The sequence below is a fragment of the Lutjanus erythropterus genome, chromosome 21 (genome assembly GCF_056507025.1).
Source record: "Lutjanus erythropterus isolate fLutEry1 chromosome 21, fLutEry1.hap2, whole genome shotgun sequence".
Lineage (NCBI taxonomy): Eukaryota > Metazoa > Chordata > Actinopteri > Lutjaniformes > Lutjanidae > Lutjanus > Lutjanus erythropterus.
The window spans coordinates 633,984-650,213 of record NC_139337.1 but is presented as its reverse complement, the minus strand read 5'-3'; the positions used below and the strand labels follow the sequence as shown (position 1 = coordinate 650,213).

The following is a 16,230-nucleotide window of genomic DNA, read 5'->3' as shown; positions in this document are numbered from 1 at the left end:
ATATAAAAAACACAGTAATGCATCCATAGGTTCCACCCTCTGAAGTGTAACCCTGTTAAAAAAAAAAAAGGGATAATAATACCTTTATTGTGAATCTGATCAGTTATGATCTGTTAATCTGATTGGTTGCTGTGTTGTGATCTGGCCTTCATGCTGCAATCTGATTTGCTGTTTTCTGTTTCAGGTGAGAGAGACAGGTGAACTGGAGTTGGAGGAGGAGCTTTACGCCAAACTGATCTTCCTGTATCGATCACCAGAGACTCTGATCAAATGGACACGACGCTGATCTCATCAGTTAACACAGCATTGGTTATACCTGCAGTGACATCACAGACTGTGACACCAACATTCTGAACTGTGAAGTGAGCACGTGGCTAATTCAACATTATTTAAATGTCATACAGAGAAGGTTCTCCCGCTGTTAGTTTAAAGAATAAAGGAACTGTCAGTGATGGTAGTAGAAGAACCAAAAATGGAAACATTTCCAGACTTTTTAAAGGTTAGGGTAACAAGAAACACAGGTGACTGAGGTGAAACTTTACCTGTTGCTGGGTGACCAATAGGAGCAGCTGGGAGGCAGAGCTAACCTTCTAATGAAACCTAAACTGATCAGAGGACAGTGTTTCACAGCAGTGTTATGGAAATATTAAGTGTTGATTATTGACTATCAGTAACTACAAGAATATATCACATCCTGGACAAACTGGAATTCTTTAATGCAGTGTGGGTAAAGGTCCTGGAAAACAAAATTCACAAAAAGTCATGCCACGTGATTGGATGCTGCTGCCATTTATACACTGACTGACAGGTATTTTAATACAGAAACACCTAAATCTGACTTATTAATATCTGACAAACTCTCCAGGACCTTTTCAATGACTCCCCGTCTAGAAATAAGAAGTGGTGTGAAGTACTTAAACAAGGTTTATAGATCAAGTCTCAGTAGCTGCAATTAGTTGTTTCTACAGCAGAAACGTTCCCAATCAAAACCTGAGACACAGTTACTAGAATAATGATACTATGTACCAACACTGTGTTGTTATGATGCCCATAAAAGTGCCAGAAGGATGATGTTGCTTTCATTAGTATTATATTAGCTCCATGCTGTTTAGCTCTACATCAGCTCTATGTAAGGTCTATTTAGCTCTGGACGACAGTTCTATCTTAACCCTATTTTAGTGCTCCATTAGTTGCACATCAGTTCATCAGCTTGTTTCCACTGCAGAAACATTCCCAGGATCAGGTGTGCTTAGCTATATGTTAGCTTAATATTAGCTCTAGGTGTAGGCACATTAGTTATGTTTCATCTGTCAGCTCTATGTTAGCTCTTGTTTGACTCATTAAACCTGTGCACAGAGCCAACTAACTAATAACTAAATGATGTTGTGAGATGTCCTGCCCTCACAGGTACAACAAAGCTAACAGGAGAGTTAGGGAGCTTAGTGTGGAAATGGACAGCCGCTCAAGCAGTGAAATGACAGTGGAAACACAGGCAGGATGTGTAGTCCACATCACCCTCTAGTGACATAAAACTGGCAGTAAATGTAACTGATTTAGAATAAATGTAGAATAATTGTGTTGTTGTTGCAGTATTTTTTTCTGTTTACATCACTTAATGATATGAACTGCAAACTCAGTGTTTTCCTGTGTATATTTGAATCAAGCAGTGACTATGTGAAAATAAAAGACATTTGTTTACTAGACTAGCTGAGAGTCAGCTGTTTGTTGGAGTGACTTTTGTCCACACGCTGTACAAAATTACAGATCAGATATTGATATTGAGGGCACTTAGTATATGGAAAATAATTCATTTTTTTGTGTTTTTTCATAAAAAAACAGCTGACATTTAAAGAGTTACAATTCTGAAAATTTATGAATATTTGGTATGTATGATCAGGACTGCTTAAGAAGAAGGTGCCGACTGTGAGATTTTTCTTTAAATCTGGCACTAAAAATTAATGCCTCAAAAAACTGTTGCTCATCATTGACATATTCAAGGCTGTGATAACCCCCTTCAAAGAAATCTCATTAGCAGTATATGTAAAATAATAATAATAATTATTATTATTATTTTTTCATTAAAACAATGGTGGTACTATATAACCAAACTGGTATTTTAAAGGCTTAAAATTATGAAAATTAATTAATATTTGGTATGTATGATCAGGACAGATGTTGGTTAAAAAAATAATTCAGTCAAAGTTGAAAATAACAGTCTTTAAATTTGTTTAGTAGCTTTTCATGGTGACTATTTTTTGTCTCGATGGTGCCAACTTTTTTTTTTTTTTTAAATCTGACACTTAAAAATGCTGCTCATCATTGACATATCAGAGGCTATAGCAACTCCCCTCAAAGATATCCCATTAGCACTTAGTATATGAAAAATAATTATTTTTTTGTCTTTTTCATTTAAAACAACAACAACATGAGTATTATGTAAGTGAATTGGCATTTAAGGGCTTAAATTCTGAAAATGAATGAATATTTGGTGTGTATGATCAGAACAGTTGTTGGTTAAAAAAAAGTATTCAATCAACGTTGAAAATAACATTCATCTATAATTTTTTGTGGCAGTTTTTTATGGAGACCATTTTTCGTCAGGATGGTGCCAAGTGTGATAGTGATGGGAATTCCGGCTCTTTTCAGCGAGCTGGTTCTTTTGGCTTGGCTCCCTAAAAAGAGTCGGCTCTTTCAGCTCCCAAATGGCTCCCCAGAATTTTTGTTGCTCAAATTAATTTATTACCCAAAATAATGTAAAATGAATTACTAATGTAAAAAACATACATTATATCAAATGTTTATTATTTATATGGCTTTATTTATACACTCAATATACCCAACATGGAGGAGAGTACTGCAATATTAAGCAGAGTGCTTAATTTTGACAACAAACACCACATATTATATTAATTACTAATTTTCTGTGTAATTGTAATATTTAACACTGGATATATTAGTCTTCTGTTGTGCAATGAAGTTTTATTCTGTCAACAAGCAGATATTTTGTCTGATAATAATAAAGATTATATATATGACTTATATATGACTTGGTTTTACAAGGCAGATAAAAGAACAGATGTTACATGTATCAGAAGGGGGATCTCTTCTATTTTAACTTCAATCAGCGATCAAGAACGCACTGTATTTCTTCAGCTATGATCGTGGTCTGCAGACTACAGGTAACCTATTCTCTCTTAACTCTGTTGAAAACTGTCCAACTTGACTGTAGATTTTCATCTCCACTTCCTGCTGCGGCCGCCTGATCTCGTCTACTTTCCAGGCGAGGCGCAGTTCATCTCAAACAAGTGTATTTTTTCTCCTTTCAAGCGTGTTGTCTCTGTCTGTAGTGTATGTTCTCTCTCGTCTCCCTCCCACTTTCTTATGTGCTCACTGTGTTGTGTCTATAACCCCTCCCCTCCCCCTTCTACTCAGTGTGGACACACACACACGCCACCAATCATGTGACTTTAACAGAAAAAAAGAGGAGAAAAAAACAAATTGGCTCCCAATCAAGAGCCTTTTCCTGTCGTTCACTTCAAAGAGCCGGCTCTAAGATCCGGTTCGTTCGCGACCGACAAATCACTAAAATATAAAAAAATTTTGTTATGAACGGACACACACGTGTGTATATGTATGTATGTATATATATGTATATACTGAAGAAATACAGTGCGTTCTTGATCGCTGATTGAAGTTAAAATAGAAGAGATCCCCCTTCTGATACATGTAACATCTGTTCTTTTATCTGCCTTGTAAAACCAAATCATATATAAGTCATATATATAATCATATATATATATTATTATCAGACAAAATATCTGCTTGTTGACAGATTAAAACTTCATTGCACAACAGAAGACTAATATATCCAGTGTTAAATATTGTATATATATGTATATACATACATATATTGTATGTACATATTTATACAATTTATTTATTTATTTATTTTTGTTTTTTAAGGAGAAAATGAGAAGAAATAGCATAGCCCTAGGTGGCGGTATACATCTTTTAAGTCACGGCTGCAACACAAAACAAAGAGAAGAAGAATGGCGTGGACTCCCAGAATGCAATTGATAAACTGAGGCAAACTCGGACCAGATAACATGGCGGCCTTCAGTAAATATGTGACTGCGAAGAATTCCTCCATAGCAGCCGGTATTTTGCTGGTTTTATACCTGCTGAAACGCAGAAGACGGACACGCAAACAGGGCGGGTAAGTGGGCAGCATCACACATTGTAGAGGTTTGCTTTGAAATGCAGAAAACGCGGTTTAAAGTTGAGTTTGTGACGGCTGTCAGAATGCTAATTAGCAGCTGCTAGCTCTGCAGTCTGACAGGTGACAACGACCTGCTGCTGGGACACTCCTCACTTCACTTTGTATTGTGACGACTTTTGTTCGCCTTGCTTACTGATCTGACAAGTTCAAAAGGTTTAACGTCTCTAAATGTAAACAACGAATGTCTTCCTGCTAAATTAAAGAGATGGCAAACCGATGAGTAGCCGATTTGTATAACTTTGACGAACTTGGTAATAATGTAATTGCCTGTCTTTTCTTTGATGAGCCGTCGATTGGTTGTCATAGTATATTTTAATATCTGACATTTTTCTAAAAAGCGATTCTCTTGCTTGGACAGAATAGATAAACCACAATTTAAAATATATATATCAGCGAACGTTATCTTGAATAATTGCACTCAACCTTTCACAGCAACAGGAACGTCCCTTGAAGTCGGAACCCAATGGCTGCTCCGCGCATCAACAGCAGAAAAGCCGTTTATTAATGCTGTTTCTCATTAAATCAGTTCAACACAAAGCACCATGCCAGCCACAAACACGTGTGCATCGTTCTACGCATGTATGAGAGCAAACAAAACTGGCACCCAAGTGTAAAAACGTTGCTTTCACATGTTTAGTATGCATTACATCTATAATATAGTTAAGTTGTAGTCATCTTTCCAAATGGATGTATTGCTGGTAAGAACGTTTGAATTCATGAGAGTTAGAGAGGGGGCGGGGAGAAAAGGTTGAATATGAACATGGAGAGAAGTAGACTTTACTCTTTGAAAGATCTACAGCAATGAAATTGCATTTTCTGTTCCACAATAGTCTAATGTCATTATGGAAATATATTTTAATAGCATACTTACATAATAAGTAAACTTACATAAAATAAATAAATAATAAGAAACTAATATAATAAACTTACATAATTACATAATAAACTTACATAATAGCATACTTGTCTGGTAATGCTTCAGGGACTTCACTAAAATAGTCTTCTACTGTTATTGGTGGTAGAGATGGGCAATAGGACAAATGACATAAAGTGAATTTGTAGATGTGACATGCAGATACCTGTTTATGTCACAATGTACCAATATATCATTCAAGATAGAGTAGGGTTTTTTGGATAATCAGTTGATAAATTCAACTGTTTAAGGACAAAATAAACAGACAAGAATGCAAATTAAATATCTGGCAGATCAAAGAAATTCAACCCATGAAAAAACTCAAGAATCCAATATTACCATTAAATTCCTCGATGTCCAACATCGGTCACAATACACCAGAGATATTAAAAGGGATAGCTACCACATTATGAAATTTCATTGTTACCCCTGATTAATGACTTCATTGAAATATGATAAAATGTGCAATTAGATTTGTGCCCAGCCCAACTAAAGGCAGTTTGTTGAAGTTGGTATTTTGTAGAGATGCCTACAAACACTCCAGGTATGCTGATAATCAAATGAATGTTTTACTCATTCTTACATGAAGTGAAATGTGTATGAACTTATTCACAGTCTAATGTATTTGATTCAACAATACAATACAATATTTCTGATTTAATTATTGTTCTTTCTTTGCAGTAGAAAGGGAGGTTCAGATCTAGTGCTGAACATTGAGGTATGTCAGTCTCATATGTATGAGTGTCTGGAACCACAAATTTTTTCATAAATAGCAATCTGTAGTTGTATCACAGCCTGCCTTTGTTATATTGCTTCATACAGAAAGATGGCAGGAAAGACCGTGCAGCAGTGGACAAGGTTTTCTTTCTCCGAATCCTACGGATTCTGGGGATCATGGTACCTCGAGTTTTCTGCATGGAGGTATGACATTGAACTGCTGTTAGCGTTGCAAAGTATTTTTATTTAAATGCATTAATTATAATAAAATAATATTATATAATTATTTTAGAATTATCCCATTTCTAATTATTTATTATTTCACCATTTTTATGTTACTTCAAAGTCTTTCTAGTGCTTATTTATGAACTGCTTTTCCCTTTTCACACACACACACACACACACACACACACACACACACACACACCCCCCTCTGTTGTCTTGCTACACACAAACACCGGGGCTTGCCCTGCCCACCTCTCTGTGTCTCTCCCTGTATCCGTCTGATCTGTTGACTTTTTTCTTCAACAGTTTGCTTTATAAAGTCGCCCAAAAAGACAACTCACATTTTGTATTTTTTCACCTACAATTCCTTTTTCGCAGCAGCTGAGTTGGGAGGAGGAGGCTTGTTGTTAATGTTGGAACCTAATAAAATGATCTAAACCACCATGGTACCAAATGACATAGACTTACTGCAAGTTTTTGCAGAGGAGCTGCTTAAGATGGCATATATATGTTAAAGAATAGATTGTGTCTGTCAGACAGAATGCAGCAGCAGAGCGAACAGTTGAGAAAGGGGTAAACCATGGTGGAGCAAGTGGAGATCTGAGGTCTTTACTACTGATGGAATATGTGTACAGTACTAAAACTATGCAAATATAAAAAACTATTAAAAGGATAATTAACAAACAGGGGTCAGCCTAATCCAAAGAATAAGAAGAAAATGAGTGTAGGTGGCATTTGTGATACTGGGATATAGTAGACCTCTTACTTTCTCTTTGTTAAAGAGCAGCTAGTCTGGGTCTGACCATCAGCTTAAGGTGTTTCTCTACTTTTACCTGTCGGTATATAAGCAGCATCATGCTTACCGTCAGAAATGCTGTCTGCTACTGCTAGCAGTAGCAGCCCAGCCTAGCCCAGTGGTGGCAAGCACAGGATGCACCGGGACTTCAATCTGAGTACACATTGATGTGAATAACTCACCAAAAAGGGAATGGGTTAGCTGCTCTGGCTAGTTAATAATTTAGTTTAATGAGTTATTTGTGCAGATAAGTAACAAAAATAGTGATTTTTCTGCATGCCTCTACAACGTGTAACATGAGACCGCAAATCACCAGCATAATTAGAATGTGGTACAAGCAGGCTTAGTACTGATTTGCTGACTGACACTGATGAGTTTTACTCATCTCCTCAGACATCGAAATTGGGTGATATAGGTGTTAGGCCAATATTGGCTGATAATTTATCAGCCCCAAATTCCCAGCATCCCTAATATCTGTTGCTCTCATGTTTCACCATGATAAAAGATAAAACAAGGTTTGCCTTTTTCTCCCTTTGTACTTTATTACATGACAGAGCCGGTCTGATGGTGGACTTTTTGTGGTTATAGTACAACTCAGCATGTAAGAATTCAGCCTGCAAAATTTGAAATCTTTCAGCACTGCAAATGCTGTGATTCAGTTATATCTGTTATAAGCAGGTATTGTCAATATACTTAGAGTCTGATTTTGATAACACAGAATAGCACCACACAGCAGAGCCCTTTGACACAGATACATTAGCTCCATAAGTCAAGGTCACAGTCACATGGCTCCTCTGGTTCCATGCAGTCTTATCCAATCAGTTCAGTAGATATGGCCAGAGTGATGGCCAGGATGATAAAGGACTTTATGATATGCAGTATTTAAAAGGTTCTACCAACTATTCTCTGTGGTTGTTGTCTTCACTACAGACTGGATGCCTTATCTTTATCGCCGCCATGTTGGTGGCCAGGACCTACTGTGACGTATGGATGATCCAGAATGGCACCATGATTGAAAGGTCAGAGCCTGGCTACACGCTTATAATAATAATAATAATAATAATAATAATAATAATAATAATAATGAAGTTAAGATTTTCAAACTGACTTGACAAGTACACTGCCTGGCCAAAAATAAGTCACCACCTGGATTTAACTAAGCAAATGGGTAATGGGTTGCCAGGAACATCAATAGTGCACACGCTCTAGCAAGCACGCCTGTGGTGTTGTGTTGGTGTGCAGCAGTGAAATGGGTCCCCGCTGAAACACTTTCCCGCCACGCACGTTCCGGTACGAACCGGTATACCGCCCAGCCCTACTTCAAAGTATGGTTGTCATCACATGGCGGGGGCGACTATATGATTAAACGTCTCCACCCATGCTAGTTGGTGCCAGAAATACTAGTAGTTTAAAATATTTAAAAATAAGAATTTTAAAATATTTAGCAATATTTAATTCATGCATGATGCCAGTTATCTGTTGCCTCTTTTTATTTGATTTTATGCAGCTACCTGCCACTAGTCGGGGCTGTGGCGCTGTCAGACAGCAGCCCCTCTCTTCCAATGTGTATGAACTGATCACTCTGACAACCCCCGGATGTTTATATCAGCGAAGTCGGACAGATGAATGTAGACTGTGACAGAATAAGCTGATATATATTCACTTGACTGGATAAACATGCCCACATTAAGCACAAACACAGACATAAACCTGCAAGCGGAGCTGCTGCTGCTGCTGCTGCTGCTGCTGCTGCTGCTGCTGCTGCTGCTGCTGCTGCTGCTGCTACTGCTACTAGCACTGCTAACGTTAGCCACACTGTGTGTCAGGCTGGCAGCTAACATTAGCTCTGGGTCCTTTACCTGCAGACACTGTGACCCTCTTCGGTCTGAAAAGGTAAAGCGTTTAGTGAGTTGTTGTCATGTTTTGTAAATTAATGTGTAAGGTTTGTATTGCACAGCACAAACTACCATGCATTTCAGCAGCATTTAAAGTACGATTTGGCGATTGTAGACTATGACTAACGGCTTCAAATGGCTCTTAATACACACAGTATTTTTTTCGGACAGTGTTTAACATTATAAATTAATACATTCTGCTAAATTTGAACTACTTTCTGAGTGTTTTCTTAGTGTTAGACTAATCAACTAGTCTAAATTAAATATTGCATTTAATTGACAGGGAAATAAGTTGCTAGGAACATCTCTAGAGCACCCGCTCAAGCAAGCATGCCTGTGGTGTTGGTGTGCAGCAGTGAAATGGGTCCCTGCTGAAACACCTACCCGTCGCACACGTTCTGGACATTGTTTGGGCTATTCACCAGTATGGCGGTATATGAAAAATTAAAATCATAACGAAAATAAAGACCGTGTTTTTTGGTATGAACTGGTATACCGCACAGGCCTAATTGTAAAAATACTGATAAATAGTTAAACTGACTAGTATTTCTGGTGCCGACTAGCCAGGGTGGCAATGTTTTATCATGTATATCATATATATATATATATATATATATATATATATATATATATTATCATGTATATAATTTATCATGTATATCCCTAGTCTGTGGTAAGGCTGCAACTAAAATAACTATTATTAATAGCTATTATAGCTAACTATTATTTTTATCGACTAATTGTCAATTATTTTGTCAATTAATCGATCACAGGTTTGGTCTGTAAAATGGTGAAAAATGTTGAGCGTTGTTTTCAGAAGCCCATGTCATCCTCAAATGTCTTATGTCCAAAACACAAAGCTATTCAGTTTATTGTCATAAGACGACTAAATAAATTTAAAATAAACAATATATAAACAATATTTACATTTGAGAAGCTAAAATCTGAAAATTTGGACATTATATGATTTAAAAAATTATCAAACCATTAGTCGGTTATCAAACTAGTTGGTGATTAATTTAATAATGAATTAATAATTGATTAATTGTTGCAGCTTTATTAATAGTTTCTTGAGCAGGAGACAGTTGCTAGAAGCTGCACCTAGACTGCAGGAGTATTATTATTGTTTTTGAGGATGGAACAATTTCACACAAATACAGGGAAGCTAGACCTATACAATTTATTTTTTTAATTATTACGATTTACTGTTAAGCCTTTTATGTTATTGATATCTGAGTGCATATTTATCTGACCGCTTGTATTCATTAATGAAAAGTAGCCATGTGCAGTATTACAGAAAATTGAGGATGCAATACATTGTGATGTGTTGTGAGATGGAATCGAATCGTTGACAGGATAATCAGAATTGAATCATGAGACCAGTGCAGATGCACAACTAGCATCAAGCAAAGAAAACAACCAAGGAGATTGCTGAAACTATTAAAAGTGGGTTAAGAAAAGCCAAAGGTTATTAAAACCTGGAAAGATAGTGGTGAACCATCATCTTCGAGGAAGAAGGTCAGTACACAGCATACATACAGCTCTGGAAAAAATTAAGAGACCACTCTCACAAGTGTTTCTGAAATCAGCATCTCTTATGGGTGTGTATCTCACTGACGAGACAATTCGATACGTATTTCGATACATGTTCAACAATACGATATATTTTAGAAATCTTTAAGTGGCCAACGATTCGGTTCGATTCAGTTCTGTCACGATATGATACGATGCAATACAAGACAATGCAGTGTGTCAGTCTTTACATTTTGATTCAATTAATGCTACATTTGTAGAGTGCTGTTAGTTGCCAAAAAACCCTGATAGTTTTACCAAATATAGTAACAGTAGAGACAGAGAAGGAGACATTACAATGGTGCTAACGCTGCTCTGTTTCATATGAAGAGTCCTGTGGTTTTGATCAGTGTGGAGGAACAGTGATGCTCCATGTTACCTGCTCTCACAGTGACATGACGTTTCTGTGGCTCTGTACTCTGCTGTCAGACAACGTTTTGTAATGATGATGATCTGCAGCAGAGTTTCTCATCTTTCTTATAAAACAAACTTATTCTACACTTGCACGTTACTGAAGTTTGGTGGTGCAATGAGGTACAGTGTCACTTCTGTCGCTGTTTTCAGCACTGTCTGTTTTAAGTAAATAAAGAGGAGACACAGGAGAGGGAGGGAGGAGCGCTTGCTTTTGTGATCGCGGCAGCAGGCGTCCAGTGAGAGCAGTGCGGGCAGAGACAGCGGGAGGGAGTAAACTGAGAAAAGTCACAGCAGCAGCTCCCTGATGCCAAAAATGAAGCACATACGCGTTCTAATGAGATGTATCGATACTCTAGTGCTGCATCGATTTGTTTCTGATTCATGTTCAGCTTTTTACCGAGGCAGGTCGTCTGAACGATGCACTCATATCTTACACATTAAAGTCCGATCCATTAGACGCATGAGTGAATCGTTACACCCCTAGCATCTTTACATATATGGCAGCCAGTCCATTCCAGTGTTTGTTGGATTCTGACACAAGCCTCCTCATTCTTTTTCATGAGACACTGATTAGATGATCACCTGAACCAAATCTTATTTTATGAGGAAGATCATAAAACCACTGATGTGTTTAAAGATTGAGATTATCCCACCAATTTTGATTTCTGAACTCTTCCTAAGTCAAAACATTAGTGTTGTTGTTTAAAAATGAATATGTTCATGAATGAATATATTTTATTTGAGGTCTGAAAACACTACATCTTTTTTGTTATTTTGACCAGTTGTCATTTTCTGTCAAGAAATGCACTAAATGGCAATATTTTAATTTCAAATTTGAGAGAAATGTTGTCAGCAGTTTATAGAATAAAAAACAAAAACAAAAACATACTTATAAATAGTAAAACCAGATAAACTGATCATTTTGCAGTGGTCTCTTAATGTTTTCCAGAGCTGTTATTATTCCTCCCACATACATGGAACACAAGACTTGTTTTTTATATTATGGAAGTAGACTCCAGTACATAAAGAAAAATTAGCAAATCACTAAGTCTAGGAGAAAAAAAACCATAAGAAGCCAAACAAACGAGAAAACAACAAGAACACACACACATACATCACTGTACAGGCTCACATAGTCAGAGCACATTCGTAATTATGTAGACCTATCTTCCATTTTGATGCAAGTCCATAACTGGTCCCAAGGAGGTGTTCCTTCCTCCTGATTGCCATTTATTCTACTGAGCATACATTCATAAGATGATGTTTCCACCATTGCATTAACCCATTCTTTCATTTCAGGGGCCTTTGTTGGCTTCCAATTAAAATAACTTAAAATAACAAAATAACTTTAGAGACTGTTATTAGACTCACAGTAATAACAGAAAATGCACACTTGGATGTTTGGTATTTGGGACTGGTTCCCCAGTAAACACAATTTTGGACATATCTAAACTAAACCAGATACTTGAATTTCTAATACTCTAATCCAGAGTGGTCTTATCAAAGTATATTACAGTGCATGAAAGTTCCTATTTCAGTATTACATTTACAACGCTTGTTATTGTTCAACAGCTTAATTCTGTGGAGTCTTAAAGGTGTATGATAATATCTATCCAGTACCTTATATTGTATGAGCTTTCCCCTCACTTCTTTCACATATTTACCACATCCTGATAAAATTTTAGACCGTTTGTCACCTTCAGCTTCCTTTTGCCAAATCACTTTCACTTAAACAGACAAATTACACAAGAGGGAATAAGTTACTTTCTGAAATTGTGAGGCCTTGCAGTTTTCTGGTGGTCATTTGAGATAGTTTATAATTATAGTATCCTTTTTATTGGTTGCTTCCCCAATGTTAATGAATGATTATAATTGTGGGGTGGTGTGGTGTGGTGTGGTGTGAACTTTTTCCAGCTTCTAAAATTCATGCCAGAAAAAGTTTGGGAACCACTGATACAGTGTTGTCTCTACCCATTTGTCTTTATCAACATGGGTCATATGTGTCCTGTGTCTACAAGTGTTCATGATCCACATTGAACCGCAATTTCAATCTGCAGAATGGTTTCAGCTATGCTGAGTTAGAAATGGGTTGCTTTTATTTATTTTTTTCTTCAGTGTAAAGAATATAAATATGCACAGTATTGGAATATCTGATAACCAACAACTGATCACTTTCATGTTCATGGTAATCATGGTAGACTTTACTTGCCATTGCACACTTACTACAATGCTGAGTGCAGATGACAGAATGAGCCTGTTTCAAGGGTTTTACATTTTATGAAGAGTCGGTGGATTTTGGCAGAAGGATGTTTTTATCATTTGTAGATTAAAATGAAAAGGAAATCAACATTCGGCCATTTTTGTGTAGGTTGTAGGTCAAACTATGTGTATCCCAAAAAGATAATAGATTTTAAGCAGTTCTAACCAATCAATTATGAATTCATCTTTGTAGTTAGCATTAAAGATAAAGACAAATAATTGTCTCTCTGCTTATGCAGGTTTAAAGTCACACAGTATCAAGCCTTTAAAAATGTTGTTGCCAGTGCATCTGAAACAAACATGTTTTATGTTCTCATGTGCTTATGTATGATTGTGATGAAAATGGGTGGGGTGCTTCATCATACATTGCTGTTTGATTCTTTGCAGGAACTGATGACTTTGTTTTCATTCTCCACAGTGGTATTATAAGCAGAGACATCAGTCTATTCAAGAGGCACTTTTATTCCTACATATCAGTCATACCAGGGGTAACTTTCCAACATGTGGTTCTCATAGAAGTGGACAACCAAGCTTTAAACCACTAACACTGTGGTTTTAACATCTTGCTGTGTAATAGTGTTGTGGTGTGCTTTTTCATCACTTACTGTCTGAGGTCTACATTGTCATCCAAGCCATAACACTGACCTGTGGGTTTTAACAGGTGGTAAAATTAATATTGTTTGCACACATTAACTGGAAAACATTTTCACATGGACTTCCATTCAGTTTATGTGTTTATTATATTTATGGAACAATAAAGGTTCTGCTGACAGTAGTGAGCAACCTCAGTGAATCTAATTGGAATATGTTAGTTACAAAAAATGTAAAAAAAAAAAAAAAAGTATAAAATGTCTGTTACTAAGTAGTGGAGTTCATCACTTTAACAGGCATACAACTGGCAAAGTTGCGTACAGGGCACACAAATCCAACAAATACTGTCATTATTTGCCATAATGGTAAATTACAGGGACATAACACTTCTTGCTATACAGAACATCCAGATATTATGGTTCTTATGAGCAGTTCAACAAAATCTTTATATCCTCATACAATATTTTTTTATATTAGGGCTGCAGCTATCGATTATTTTAGTAATCTTGATTTTTCTGGTCATTAATCAAGTAATCAACTAAGACATATTGCACACTTTGCCATTTTTTCCATTAAATTAGGGAGAGAAGGAGATGAATTTAGATTAATTTTTGGTTAATTTTTGATAGCCAACACCTATTAACTGGCAACTAGCTGGTTTAAAAAATGCAACATGATGTAAAATACTAGAGGCACCCTAGTCCAGCGATACTTGACTCAATGAGCTTTGGCATGGTCTTCTGAACCTCTATCTTTTTAGAGGTGCTGAAATTTTAATGTTTTGTGCTGTAAATGCTTTGCTTGTATCTCTTTTGTGTTGGCTTTGCTGAAGTTTATTCAAGGACTTTACACATTAGCAGCACAACAGAGCAAGGAACAGAGAAGCTGTTAGTGTGTTGTTTCTCAATCGATGCTATTAAAAAAAGGATTTGTTTCAAATATCTTCTTTATTGTTGAAAAGCAGCAAAACAAATAAAGCCTTCATCAAAGACGTGAACAAACAACAAAACAGTAGTCCATGTGCACTGCTGCTCTGTGGAGAAAAAGGACAGAGTCTGCGGTTCCAAGATTTAACCTATTTTGTCAAGTACAGATCTGCTGAAACTGAAACTGAAACTGAAACAGCGCACTGGATGTGTTGCTGCACACTGCTGCAGCCAGCATGTATTTGTCTGTCTCCCTTTCTCTCAAAGACAGAGGTTGAGAGGAAGGTAGAAAATGGACTGTTGCATGCAATATTTCTGAAGTTATCAATAACATACTCCACTGCTTTGTTACTTTACCTGTCTGCCTGAAGCTGTGGTATTTAACTAAGAAATCAAATTGTATCCACCCAACCAGCAGGTTATCACTACTATAGCCCATTACTTTGCTGCATATAACAAACACTTTTGAATTACCAATTTAATAGAGTATAAGTAAAGCACTCAGTGTAAATGGAGAGATTGAGATTATTTCTGAATTATTTTCATCAGTGCAAACTATGCACTCTGCAGTAAAGGCCGATCATTCCAACCATCCAAAATTTTCCAAAAAAGTAATTGTGTGCTATGAAAATCACATAACAAAATAACACATAAACACATAAATTGAATGGTTTTGTGTGATCATCCGCCCAACCTGCAGGTTATCACTACTATCTATGTCAGGACTCCACTGTTATTTCATATCAGTAAAAGAATTTATACTTAACTTCAAACATAGGTTCTTTTTGTTTTTTAGCTGTAAAGCAAAGCTTTGTTGATTCTTCAGGAATAGGAAATTGTATTTCATCAGCCTCACTCAGTATTTGTCCTTCTGACTTCCTTGGCATTGTTTGCTCATCTCTGTGCATGTTGTGATTTGCAGTGCAATTATTGGTCGCTCGACTAAAGATTTCAAGACCTTCTTGTTCAGCTTTATCAAATTCATGCCACTTGTAAGTGTGTTTATTTGTTAACTTTTTTGTTTTTGTCATATATGCTATATATAATTCTGTAGTTCAGTGTTTGTTCATACTCACATAGTTTGGGGCAGTTTCACTTTCTGAAAAGTGTACAGAGGGGACCTGACATGAAATTGACATAGCTTCTGCTGTGTCATTACTTATTTTAGCAAATCATTCCATGCACTCAAAAAACTAACATTCAGCATGATCATTCTTTCATTGTTGTGCAAATGTACCTTCATAACCCTAAATGTTCAATTATATGGCTGGAAATATTCTATTATTTATTGTCAACAAATCCCATGAATAGACATAAATCTTTAAAAAAAAGTTAATTTTTTCTGGACTCAAATCTCAGGTATTTCTGACACCAGCCACACACTTGAGGAATGTGTTGGCACTTCAGCACTTGATGTAGCCAGATGGTGTGTTTACAATTGAGCCAAAATAAACTGCAGTGTATATGTTCATAGTAACAAAAGAACATGTCATCCAGTGCAACAGTGTGGCTCACTGATGTGTTTTGTAGTTTCTGTACATTAATGAAACTGGTTCAGAGGAATGAGATACACCAGACTACAGATGCATAAATACTATGTAGTATAATACATTCTGTTATGGTTTGTTGACAATAAGAAAAAC

General features: G+C 36.5%; 2 protein-coding genes across 4 annotated transcripts in view; both read left to right on the top strand.

Moving 5' to 3' along the window:
• The window catches only part of LOC146307157 (piezo-type mechanosensitive ion channel component 2-like), a 119,268-nt gene extending 118,746 nt beyond the window's left edge, over positions 1 to 522 (top strand). Inside the window, exon 55 of the mRNA XM_084747082.1 lies at positions 185 to 522. Coding sequence (XP_084603208.1) covers positions 185 to 286 — 102 coding nt within the window. The 3' untranslated portion in view covers positions 287 to 522. The remainder of the gene's footprint in view (positions 1 to 184) is intronic.
• Positions 523 to 4,069: 3,547 nt separating this feature from the next.
• Positions 4,070 to 16,230, top strand: part of LOC146307156 (ATP-binding cassette sub-family D member 3-like) — a 58,811-nt gene continuing 46,650 nt past the window's right edge. Inside the window, exons 1-5 of one of the 3 annotated variants that reach the window (XM_084746831.1) lie at positions 4,070 to 4,216; positions 5,877 to 5,910; positions 6,015 to 6,113; positions 7,861 to 7,949; positions 15,510 to 15,579. In XM_084746831.1, coding sequence (XP_084602957.1) covers positions 4,107 to 4,216; positions 5,877 to 5,910; positions 6,015 to 6,113; positions 7,861 to 7,949; positions 15,510 to 15,579 — 402 coding nt within the window. In that variant the 5' untranslated portion in view covers positions 4,070 to 4,106. Of the gene's footprint in view, positions 4,217 to 5,873; positions 5,911 to 5,986; positions 6,114 to 7,860; positions 7,950 to 15,509; positions 15,580 to 16,230 lie in introns of all 3 variants that reach the window. The other 2 variants (XM_084746830.1, XM_084746832.1) reach the window with 2 other exon arrangements.